The following is a 12,853-nucleotide window of genomic DNA, read 5'->3' as shown; positions in this document are numbered from 1 at the left end:
AGGAGAAAATGAGCTCCAAAAAGAGGAAAGGAGCTAAGTCTTGTATTCAATGAGATAAACAGAATTTTTTAAATGGAGTAAATGGAGTGGTAACCTCAGGGAAAGAACACACCCAGCTAAATTTCCAATTTGTTAAAAGGAATTAAGAAAAAACCTTGCAGCCAGGTGTGGTAGTACCAGAAGACAGATGCTAGTGATTACCAGAGCATTGTCTACAGATCCAGCTTAAGGAGACTGCCAAGCCTATAGAGTGAATGAATCCTTCAAAAACAGGAGTTTGGTAAAGACATAATTGAATGAGTGGACCAAGTTCCAGCCACAGTAGTCAGCAGAATTTTGCAGCTTGGGCCAATGACTCTGGAGTTAAGGATAGAAGAGAGGGGCTATGGAATTTTCTTCTGCAAGTAAGCAAAGCTACTAAGGCCAGGCTTGTTTTATGGGTATTCCTAAATGGAACTAATTTTTGAGCTTGCCTTGGTCCAATATTTCCTTGCAGTAATCTATACCTTGTGTGATTATATGTCAGACATACATGATCTCCTTCCTTTTCTGATTTGTCCTAACCTAAGGAAGCATATACCTATAAAAAAATAAGAAGCAAACACCCAAAAGAGAAATAATCACAATGAGATCAGAAAAGGCAATATACAGCAAACTGATAGCCATTATCAAATTAAATGCAGAGAAACCACACATTTCCATTAAAATCAGTAACAAGATAAAGCTGTGCACTTTCTCAAGCTCTATTCAATATAGTGCTTGAAAATCTAGCTAGGGCATTTAGGTAACAAAGGAAATGAAAGAAATTCAAATTGGAAAGGAAGAAGTCAGATAATGCTATTAGCAGATGATATGATAATATGCATAAGCTACCCCAAAATTCTACCAGGGAAATCCTACAGCTGATAAACACCTTCAACAGAATCTTTCAAGCTTTAAATTATTACACCTAAATTATTTGAGAGTTTAATGAGATTCCACAATGTTATAAACTAACATCAGATACAATTGGTATTCAACTATGACTTCATCTATCTGTCTATCTGTCTGTCTATCTATCTATCTATCTATCTATCTATCTATCTATCTATCTATCTATCTATCATCTATCTATCTATCTATCATCTATCTATCTATCTATCATCTATCTGTCTGTCTGTCTATCTATCTATCTATCTATCTATCTATCTATCTATCTATCATCTATCATCTATCCATCATCTTTCTATGCATCTATCTAAATTTCAATCCAATAATTCCACTTACATTTATCTTTCCATAAGTATTGGCATTAGGATACTGAAGATATATTTATGCTCTCATGTCACTTCAACATGTGTTCTAGCCAAGATGTTAAAATCTACTTGAATATCATTTAAGGATTAACAATAGAATGTAATTGAATATTGCAAATCTTAAGTTTTATTAAATTTAAATTCAATATAAACCCATTTTATGGGGATTTTTTAGGCATGCTTTCTAATCATTTGTTGACTACCAATTTATAAATATTTAAGTTAAAATTGAAATGGGTGCAAAAAAGGGAAACACAAACAGGGAAATCTGGAATGGAAAATCAGAGCAAATGAAAAGGAACTACAGTTGCAAGCATAACCAAGAGAATGCAAGAAATGGAAGTGGTAATCTTAGATGTTGGAGATACAAAAAAGAAATAAGTTTATTGGTCAAAGAAAACATTAACTCCAACAAACTCGTAAAATAATATGTCCAGGAAATCTGGGACTCCATGAAAAGACTAAACCTAAGATAAAGGACTACAAGAAGGAGAATACCAGTTCAAAGACACAGAATGTATATTCGACAAAATCTTAGAGAAAATTATCCCAACCTAAAGAAGGAAATGCTTATGAAAGTACAAGAAGCTTACAGAACATCAAATAGACTAGACCCAAAAATTCTCCTTACCACAAAGTAAGCAAAACAAAATATCCAGAATAAAAAAAAGGATATTAAGAGATATGAGAGCTGCAAAGGAAAAAAATCAAAGTAACATATAAAAGCATACCTATCAGAATTGTATCCGACTTCTCAATAGAGACTCAGAAGGTCAGAATGTTCTGAACAGATATTATGCATGCACTAAGAGGCCGTGGATGCCAACCTAGACTAATATATCCAGCAAAACTTTCAATTACCATAGATGGAGAAAACAATATACTCCATGACAAAACCAGATTTAAAAAAAGACACCTATCCACACATCCAGCACTACATAAAGACTAGAAGGAAAGTCCAACCCAGCATACAGAGGGGAATTCCATGCCATCTGATTTTCAGAAAAGCTTTGTTTGTTATATTGCAAACAAACTACATTCGTGTGCAGTACATTTATAGTTCCTGCTACGTCATGGGGAAGACATAGAGTTGCTTCAAATTAATGTAATATTTTCAAATTCTACATCTTTTATGCTGTGTATTGAAACTTTATTCCCCTTTAAATTTATTCAATTGATCTTTACTTGACATGTATGCCGTGAAAAAGTAAACATGTGTGATATCTTGCAGTGGACTGTAAGTGAAAACTTTTCTACAAAACTTACAATTTATTCATGACAACTGGGACTACATATATGTTAATTATTCATGCCCCTGTATGTAGAAGTGAAGTTTGTTGGAGCCATGATTAAGTATTCTGATTTAATAACAGTTTGGTGTATCTCATATAATTGGAATCTTACTATATTTATCATCTCATAACAGGATTATTTCATTATTTTATGGTGTTCTCCATTTTATCCCTGTCACCATACCTTGCATCTTGATGGTTGAATTTCTGTCTATGTAGACAGAAATTTTTGTCCCATGAGATACCTCAGCCATTCCATCTCAAAAAAAAAATGCACAGAGGTTTATATTAATTACAAACTATTAGGCCTATAAGCTCAGGCTTATTGTTAACTATTTCTTACAACTTAACTCACCCATAGTTTTTACCTATGTTTAGCCATGTGGCTTGGTACCTTTTTTCAGAAAGGCATTCTCATCTTCCTTCCTCTGCATCTGGCATCTCACTGCATCTCTGCCTTTTCTCTTCCCAGAATTCTCTTAGTCTGGCCACCCCACCTATATTTTCTGTCTGGCTAGTGTCCAATCAGTGTTTTATTAAATTAATATGAGTGACAAATATTTACAGTGTTCAAGAGAATTATTCTACTGCATCTATTGTTTTGTGTAAAGTATTTTATTGTTCATCCATCCATAGTTGGAAACTTAATTTGTTTTCATATATTGATAATTACACAGTATATCAGAGTGAAAGGAGATAACACATTTACCTTTGTAAACCTAGCTTGATACTTTTGATAAGTCTTTCTAAGTGGAAATTTTGATTTATACAACAAATAACTAAATCACAGTTGAATATGAATTAATTCTGACAGTTTAGGACTTCTAGGCATATCTTCATTAGATTCTGGGAGCCGGCTCCACAGTATACAGGTCCCATGAGGATGTAAAATGTTGGCAAGGGAAGAAATGAATCAGGCACAGTGGTCAGAAGAATCTCCCAGCCTGACTGACTAGGAGACAGAGTGTTTCTTTACTTATGCAAATTCACAAAAAGAAGGCAGACTTACAATTTTTTCAAAAGATGCAGATTATATTATTTTTCTCCACGCATATGTTTGATTTTTCTATAACATGTCTAGGGTCACAGGTTCAGTTACAATTAATAAGTACAGATAGAACAGACAGATTTTACTAGTATCATAGTCCCATAGCCCTATTTTAAAAAATTTATTAGATTGTTGTGTTAGGGCAATTATATTTAATATGTAACAGCCTGTTTCAGATTTCATTTGCATTTTCAAAGAGATAGGTAAATAAAAAATATCTGAGGCAGTTCAGGTAAATCACCATGACTTGACTGAACAGTGTACTATCAGTCCTGAGAGTACAAAGTGCTATTCCTTAATTAGCTTGTCACTGAAATTTTAATTTTCTAGGGGCATACCCTGCATACTCTCACATTTAGTATGTTACTTATTCAGCAAACTCTGAGAATAATGTAAGAAGAGTTTGTCAAACTTTCTGGTTAGTTGGAGCTCGTCAGTCTTAAGTTTACATTATTTTAATTATCCTATTTGAGTTTGCTTAAAAGAAGATGTTCCAAGAAGATCCTGATCCTGGAGCCGTGGCCTCATAAAGAAAGTTTCCAGCATCTTTGCGCTTATCACAATCTCCAGGGACAACAGAAGGTTTCTGAGGAGGCCTAGCTAACACCATCTCTCTGAAAGTAAGAGGAGTAAAAAATTTCAGGATGTTCCTAGAGAGACTCAGATATAATTGTCACAGGAAAAGATTATAATTATATTATATTATAAAATGAATTATAATATAAAAAGCTCCTGCCCCCAAGCATGCATCAAGCAGTGGTCAAAACCAAAAGTGAGTGCTGGAGAGATGGCTCAGAGGTTAAGAGAGAGCACCCACTGTCCTTCCAGAGGTCCTGAGTTCAATTCCCAGCAAGCACATGGTGGCTCACAACCATCCATAATAAGAGCTGGTTCCCCATTCTGGCCTGTAAGCATACATGCAGGCAGAACATTGTACATGAAATAAATGTTAAAAAAACAAACAAAAAAAAAAAACAAAAAGTGAGAGACAGGCATGGCAACTTTCAGTTTAGCTATGCTGGAATTGTGCCAAACAGCTGTGTGGCTTCATGACTCCAGTGGAGAGCATTGCCAATTAGAGTTTCAAAAATATTGCTTGTAATTATTTGTTGGTATCTCCTCAGGGGGGACTATCTATTCTTTAAAAAACACACATAAATGTATCTCAGAGACTCACCCAGGCTGAGAGTCACAGTGGGAAATGAAGACAGGCATTTCACAGCAGGTAACAAAGTGTCAGCATGAGGAGATGTGGCGTCCTTTGCTGAGCTCTCACAGTCTGGAGATAGTAAGATCTGCTTCATCGTCTATCCTGTTTTATAATCAATGATGTCTGAGCAGTTTTAGAATATCTTAATTTCTCTATTTCATGTTTATTTTAAAAACATTTTTACTGAGGTTTAAAGGGCTAATGGTATTAATTGCCTTTGAAGTATACTCAGAAATATTTTTGATATTTTATTCTTAGAAAGCATCTCTCTCAGTTACTCAGTCACTCTCGTTCTAGTCCTCCACCTCTTTCTTTACACACTCACACACACTCACACACACACACTCACACACACTCACACACTCACACACACGCACAACTAATGAACAGCTCAGATAAGAAGAGATGGATAGTAAATAAAACAACATGACTATTTACTGAAAAGAATTTGAGAAAGCAAATGTTCTGTGTGTCATTATGTTGTCTTTCTAATCCTTAGTTGTATTTCCAGATCTAACAAAGAAACTAAGCCCCAACCCTGAAGGATGTACACAAAGAGATTTATAAGGAAAAATCTTGCATGTAAATTAGTGTAACTAGTGACTGTTTAAAATCCATGTGTTCATCATTTTAGGGCGCTATGGCTGGAGAACACAGACTCTTTGGTTCACACACCTACTCATACTTCAGGTTTTGAAACGGCCATCCAGAGTTCTCTTTGTATTATATATGTGAAAATATTTTATACATACCACCTTATTTTTCCAAAAGACTGTGGTACATCATAGGTCAGTGTGTAAGAGGGTTGGGCAGATACACTTACTTACATGCCCTTTAGTTAATTCAGACAAAGACAATTATTGATTGCATCTGACTATTTTAGATTGTTATTAATAACTCTGGATGCTCTACCTGTATGTCTAAAGAATTGATCTACACACATAAGTAGAGTTGAGTGCATTTTCAAAGTTTTCAGCATTTATATGGATTACTATTGGCATGCACCTAAAATGGTATTATATTTGTACATGTTTTTTAAAAATATATTTATTTTCAAAAATTAAATTAAAATGTTTGAACACAATATAATACTAATAAAAATCCACAAATATAATATTTGAAATCTCTTGACAGGTTTTCCAATGAACACGGATGGATACCCACAACTTTACAGTGGTGACTGAGTTCATCCTTATGGGCATCACTGACCGTCCTGAGCTGCAGGCCCCATTGTTTGGACTGTTCCTAATCATCTATCTGATTTCGCTGGTGGGAAACTTGGGCATGATCATCCTCACCATGGTGGATTCCAGGCTAAAGACTCCCATGTACTTCTTTCTCAGACACCTTGCTATCACAGATCTTGGTTATTCAACTGCTATTGGACCTAAAATGTTAGCAAATTTTGTTGTCATTCAAAATACAATATCATTCAATTTTTGTGCTACACAATTATCCTTCTTTCTTCTGTTCATTGCTTGTGAACTTTTCATTCTCTCTGTGATGTCCTATGACCGCTATGTAGCCATCTGTAACCCTCTGCTATACAATGTCATCATGTCACAAACTATATGTTGGATGATGGTGGCAGTCCCATACATTTACAGTGTATTTGTTTCCCTCATAGTTACTATAAATGTTTTCTCTTCATCCTTCTGTGGCTACAACGTCATCCATCATTTCTACTGTGATGGTCTGCCCTTGATATCTCTGCTCTGCTCAAATACAGATAAAGCTGAAATGATAATTTTAGTTTTATCTGGTATCAACTTGATTTCCTCTCTTTTGGTGATCCTTGTCTCCTACCTTCTCATTCTTAGATCTATTCTCAGGATGAACTCAGCTGAGGGAAGGAAGAAGGCTTTCTCCACCTGTGGATCTCATCTGACAGTGGTCACTGTCTTCTATGGGACTTTGATATTTATGTATGTGCAGCCCAAGTCCAGTCACTCCTTCAACACTGACAAAATAGCTTCCATCTTTTATACCCTAGTCATCCCTATGTTGAATCCTTTGATCTACAGCTTGAGGAATAAAGATGTAAAACATGCTCTTAGAAAGACAGGGAAAACTATATGCAATTACTTCTCATAGAAGTCACAGGAATTAAAAGGTTATCTTATTACACTTCAAATAAATTTAAGCTCTTTATATGTTTCAGTGAAAAAAAATACTAAAAAAAACTACCCTTCTCTGAAGAGGAGAAAGGTTATAAACAAAAAGTTTAAGAAAAGAGGTAGCACAGAAAATTGTTTTAAAGACTGCAGACCTAAAAAGGGTAACAATATGGTTTTATTAATGTATGAAGGAAGTTAAGGAAAGGTGTCTTGTAGGGTTTAAATAAGATTTGTCAACTGAACCTTACAGTGAACTGTCTGGTGTTCATGTGTATCTTTGCATTTATTTATATTAAAATGCATGGTTATTATTTTAGTAATTGTATTTATTTGCTTTTCATATACATTTGTATAAATTATGTTAAACTATCTTGATCATAATATCGAGTCTATCACTTTGATATTATGGTTTCAGTAATATCAGAGCACACAGGTGCTTTCCTGTCACCGAGAATCCTACCTCCTGATCCTATTTTATTTCTTTTTCACATCACTTCAGATATGACTGCAGCTGCAGTAATTAACACCGTATATTTAGTGTTCAATAGTTCATAACTACAATGTATCATTTAATGTTGTACAGTGTTTAAATAGCTCATACTTACAATGTATCACTGAAGGCTGTATAATTCCAAGTGCACATGTGCATATGTGTGTGTGTGTGTGTGTGTGTGTGTGTGTGTGTGTGTGTGTGTGTAATATGGCTGGAGTTTTCCATGGGAACTCCTATTACTTTATTTTGTCTTGCTATTGTATATATCTTAATTCCTTACCTCTCATTTCTCTTTACTAAATTATTTGGCATTTACTTTTTAGATGGGATTTATATTTCTTATAAGTCATAAGCTAAGTTTTGATAATTAAATAAAAAGCTAGTGCTGTAATTAATTGGAATGTGGAGGCAGGTTGATCAGGATGCTAGGGTCAACCTAGGCTACATAGTCCGAAGTCAATCTGAATCTCAAAATCACGCAGAGTGACTTGAGAAACGAAAAAGCACAAAAACACCAATAAGGAAATAACTTTAGGTTTTGTTTGACATTTTGTGGGTTTGACACAAAAGCCAATCTTATACATTATCAGATGTGTAGAACAAAATATAACTTTAAAAATTGTTTGTGGCAAAGAAAATCATTACCAGTAATAAAGCTGATATTAAAACTATGAAAATGTAATATTTACAATAAGTATAAATTATCAAACTTTGCCATTCTTGCACTAGAGACTGCGTATTGGGCAATCTTTGATAAACAACATAATTGTGTCTGCCATCTAAATATATATACATATATATATTACAATATTTATATAAACACCATGTAGTAAACTATTGAAACTTAATAATAGTTTAATTTCATAAACTTGCCAATTAGTTTGAACACTGTAATGTCTCAAAGAAGAAAATTACAAAACACATGGGAAAAGCAATTCTACATCATAAATCCTCTTTGATCTAAAGTGTTGTAAATAGTGCTCCAAACATTTCCCTGAGTAAACAGCAACAGAAAAGGCTTTATTCCAGAATTATTGTTTGTTTAGTTGTTTGTTTAGTTTTTATTTTGACTCAGCACATTTTCACTTTGTTAATTTCTAACTAGAAGATAATGAAGTACAATCCCTCTGGGACATTTCCTGTAAGTTTTATCATTAATGGTTAAGTGGATATAAACTACTGAATTAGGGGCATTCGTAGTGAATTCAATCCTTCATGTGCTGGCTTTTTGTTTGTTTGTTTGTTTGTTTTTTTGTTAGAGTGAACATCAAAATATTTGAACAATCTAAAATTTCAAGATTAAATGTACCATTTTTGTTAGATATTTCATTTAATAAACATGCTGACTCTTTACTCTGGAATGAAAGTCACATGTTATTATTTTTCAAATTCTGATTTACTCAGAGTAATGCCTAGCAATTAAAATCAATGTTTTAGCTAGTAAAGAAAATCTGCACCCAAAATTTTCAATATTGATGTTAAAAACAGTTTTACTTAAAAAGCTGGAATATTCTTTTTTTTGTTTGTTTGTTTGTTTTTCTTTTATTTATTTATTTATTTATTTATTAAAGATTTCTGTCTCTTCCCCGCCACCGCCTCCCATTTCCCTCCCCCTCCCCCAATTAAGTCTCCCCCCAGCCCAAAAAGCAATCAGGGTTCCCTGTCCTGTGGGAAGTCCAAGGAACCCCCACCTCCATCCAGGTCTTATACTTCAAAATTAGGACATACATGAATGCATAGAAAATAGAGAAATTCTTTTAGATTCAATGTGTTAAAATAGCTATGTGTTACATTTTGATAAAAAGAAAATACACATATGAAGGCCTTAAAATTTGTATGCAGCAGGACATGGGTATTTTCTTAGGGGACATATCCTTGAAGAACAACGAATCTCCCTTATTAAGCAATCATAAATTAGCATCGATAGATTCTCAGCTAGGGTTAGTACTTCCTCACCAATTTCCCCTTCATGCTTTAAGATTTTTATGACTTGACCTCCTGTCATTCTTGTGCATGAAGTCACAGTCACTTTCTTTTTTTAAATTTATTTATTTATTAAAGATTTCTGTCTCTTCCCCGCCACCGCCTCCCAAATCCCTCGCCCTCCCCCAATCAACTCCCCCTCTCTCATCAGCCTGAAGAGCAGACCGGGTTACCTGCCCTGTGGGGAGTCCAAGGACCGTCCACCTCCTTCCAGGTCTAGTAAGGTGAACATCCAAACAGCCTAGGCTCCCACAAAGCCAGTACCTCCAGTAGGATAAGGTGAACCCACAGTCACTTTCAATTCAATACTACAACAGCGCTGATGGGTCTGGAAACCAGAGTTTGCCAACTCTGGGCTGCTTCTGATGCTTACACTCTCCTAAGACCCACACCTCTCCTAGGATGATACCTTGGTAGCAAAAGGTGTGACACAGACGTCACATTTAGGGCTTAGTATTTTGAAGTCTTTTATTGTCCACACCCTGAGCAGTTTGGGTCTCTTTTAGTCACTATTTACTAGGAAAAAAAAAAAGCTTCTGTGATCCAAGTTGGAAGACACACTTATCTTTGAATATAAGTTCATAAAGTTTTCTCAAGACTATATCCTTTTATCAGGATCATCATAGTAGACACTTCTGCATGGTCTATATCCTCCAGCTGTTCCCAGGTCCTCGGCTCCTTTAATGTGCTGGCGCAACTGGATGTTAACCTGTAGAAGAATGAAAATAGACCCATATCTATCACCATGCACAAAACTCAAGTCCAAATGGATTAAAGACCTCAATATCAGCCCGAACACACTGAAAATGATAGAAGAGAAAGTGGGAAATACCCTACAACAGATGGGCACAGGAGATCGCTTCCTATGTATAACCCCAGAAGCACAGACATTAAGGGCAACACTGAATAAATGGGACCTACTAAAACTGAGAAGCTTCTGTAAAGCAAAGGACACTGTCACTAAGACACAAAGGCAACCTACTGACTGGGAGAAGATCTTCACCAACCCCGCAACAGACAAAGGTCTGATCTCCAAAATATATAGAGAACTCAAGAAACTAGACTTTAAAATGCTAATTAACCCAATTAAAAAATGGGGCACTGAACTAAATAGAGAATTCTCTACAGAAGAAGTTCAAATGGCCAAAAGACACTTAAGGTCATGCTCAACTTCCTTAGCAATCAGGGAAATGCAAATCAAAACAACTTTGAGATATCATCTTACACCTGTCAGAATGGCTAAAGTCAAAAACACCAAGGATAGCCTTTGCTGGAAAGGCTGTGGAGGAAGGGGTACCCTCATCCATTGCTGGTGGGAATGCAATCTTGTGCAACCACTATGGAAGTCAGTGTTTCGGTTTCTGAGGAAATTCGGGATCAACCTACCCCTGGACCCAGCAATACCACTCTTGGGAATATACCCAAGAGATACCCTATCATATGACAAAAGCATTTGTTCAACTATGCTCATAGCAGTATTATTTGTAATAGCCAGAACCTGGAAACAAGCTAAATGCCCTTCAATGGAAGAATGGATGAAGAAAGTATGGAATATATACACATTAGAGTACTACGCTGCAGTAAAAAACAGTGACTTCTCGATTTTTGCATGCAAATGGATGGAAATAGAAAACACTATCCTGAGTGAGATATCCCAGACCCAAAAAGATGAACATGGGATGTACTCACTCATAATTGGTTTCTAGCCATAAATAAGGGTCACGGAGTCTACAATAGGTGAATCTAAAGAAGCTAAGTAAGAAGGGGAACCCAAGGAAAAACATATAGTAATCCTCTTGGCTAAGGGAAGTAGACAAAATTGCCGGGGAGAAAATTGGGATCTTGGGGGTGGGGTGAGATGGGGGTCAGGGGAGATGGGGAGAGAAAAGTTAGAAGGGAAGGAGGTGGGGCCTTGGGGAAACAGGAGGATTGGGATGAAGGAAGGTTGGACAGGGGAGCACGGAACCACAATTCTTAGTTAAGGGAGCCACTTTAGGGTTGGCAAGAGACCTGACCCTAGAGGGGCTCCCAGGTGCCGAAGCCGAGGTCCCCAGTTAGTTCCTTGGGCAGCTGAGGATAGGGAACCTGAAATGAACCTATCCTAGAGCAATACTGACGAATATCTTGCATATCATCATAGAACCTTCATCTGGTGATGGATGGAGATAGAGACAGAGACCCACACTGGAGCACTGGACTGAGCTCCCAAGGTCCCAATGAGGAGCAGAAGGAGGGAGAACATGAGCAAAGAAGTCGGAACCACGAGGGGTGCACCCACCCACTGAGACAGTGGAGCTGATCTATTGGGAGCTCACCAAGGCCAGCTGGACTGTGACTGAAAAAGCATGGGATAAAACTGGACTCTCTGAACATGGCGAACAATGAGGGCTGATGAGATGCCAAGGACAATGGCACGGGGTTTTGATCCTACGTAATGTGCTGGCTTTGTGGGAGCCTAGCCAGTTTGGATGTTCACCTTCCTAGATATGGACGGAGGGGGCAGGACCTAGGACTTACCACAGGGCAGAAAACCCTGACTGGTAGAAAGGCGTGTGACATGGCTCTTATTGTCAGCAGTGTGTTCAAAGATGGTCATATTCACTCTGTTCAGCAATCTCTTAATGGTCCAGTTCTAATACTAATTCTATGATTTCTTACTCTTGATGCAGCTCAAGCTGAAATCATATCAGTAGTACTTTTCTTTATGTTAATGAATACTACAGAAATAATGTTAATTATCATGAGCATCTAGAAAATTACCCAGATTGGTTATTATGTAAAGATTTAATAGATGTTTATGTTATAGACTATCTTATTCCTTTAAAATTCCTTTATCTCTCACAAATCATGTTTAAGACATGTTTATTTCATATATACTAATAAGAACTTTAGATGAGTTATTGCCATTGTAAATGTTATATACAGTTCATTAAGTATACCATCTCTATATAAGTTAATATAAGATGGATTTTTTATATCTAAATTTGCAATCATTCTCCTGATTTTTTCTGACAAAATTTAAAATTCTAGGATTACATTTCTCCATGTATCTTTCTAATTCCTGGTTATTTTCTGCTCCAGGAATTTTTAAAAATTGCATTCATTTCTATGAATATGTTGATATAATTAATTTCTATGTTACTCAAGAGGGAAATGAATTATCTACAACACCAGAAGTGTGTGTAGCATTATTTTACTGTAAGAATATTATTATCTAGATTTGTATTCTGACAAAGTTGTTTTACATTTTGATTAAAATCTGAAAAGATGTTCTGTTTAGAATTTATTAGCATTATTCCAGTATTCAGTAAAAATAACAACTCTGAAAGAGATATTTGGCTCTTGCCATTTATTTTTAATACTTTAGACAGAAAACAACTTTTTGTCTTTACATTTAGAAAATATGATCTTTAGG

General features: G+C 35.9%; 1 protein-coding gene across 1 annotated transcript; it reads left to right on the top strand.

Moving 5' to 3' along the window:
- The first annotated feature begins 5,997 nt into the window (after nucleotides 1–5,997).
- On the top strand, nucleotides 5,998–6,939 carry LOC142842657 (olfactory receptor 8K3-like). Its single transcript, XM_075959349.1, has one exon. It carries the CDS (start codon nucleotides 5,998–6,000, stop codon nucleotides 6,937–6,939), a length of 942 nt encoding a protein of 313 aa, XP_075815464.1.
- The last annotated feature ends 5,914 nt before the right edge of the window (nucleotides 6,940–12,853 follow it).

The sequence above is a fragment of the Microtus pennsylvanicus genome, chromosome 1 (genome assembly GCF_037038515.1).
Source record: "Microtus pennsylvanicus isolate mMicPen1 chromosome 1, mMicPen1.hap1, whole genome shotgun sequence".
NCBI classification, from domain to species: domain Eukaryota; kingdom Metazoa; phylum Chordata; class Mammalia; order Rodentia; family Cricetidae; genus Microtus; species Microtus pennsylvanicus.
Note: the sequence above shows the minus strand (reverse complement) of the source record. Positions and strands in the feature narration are given on the sequence as shown.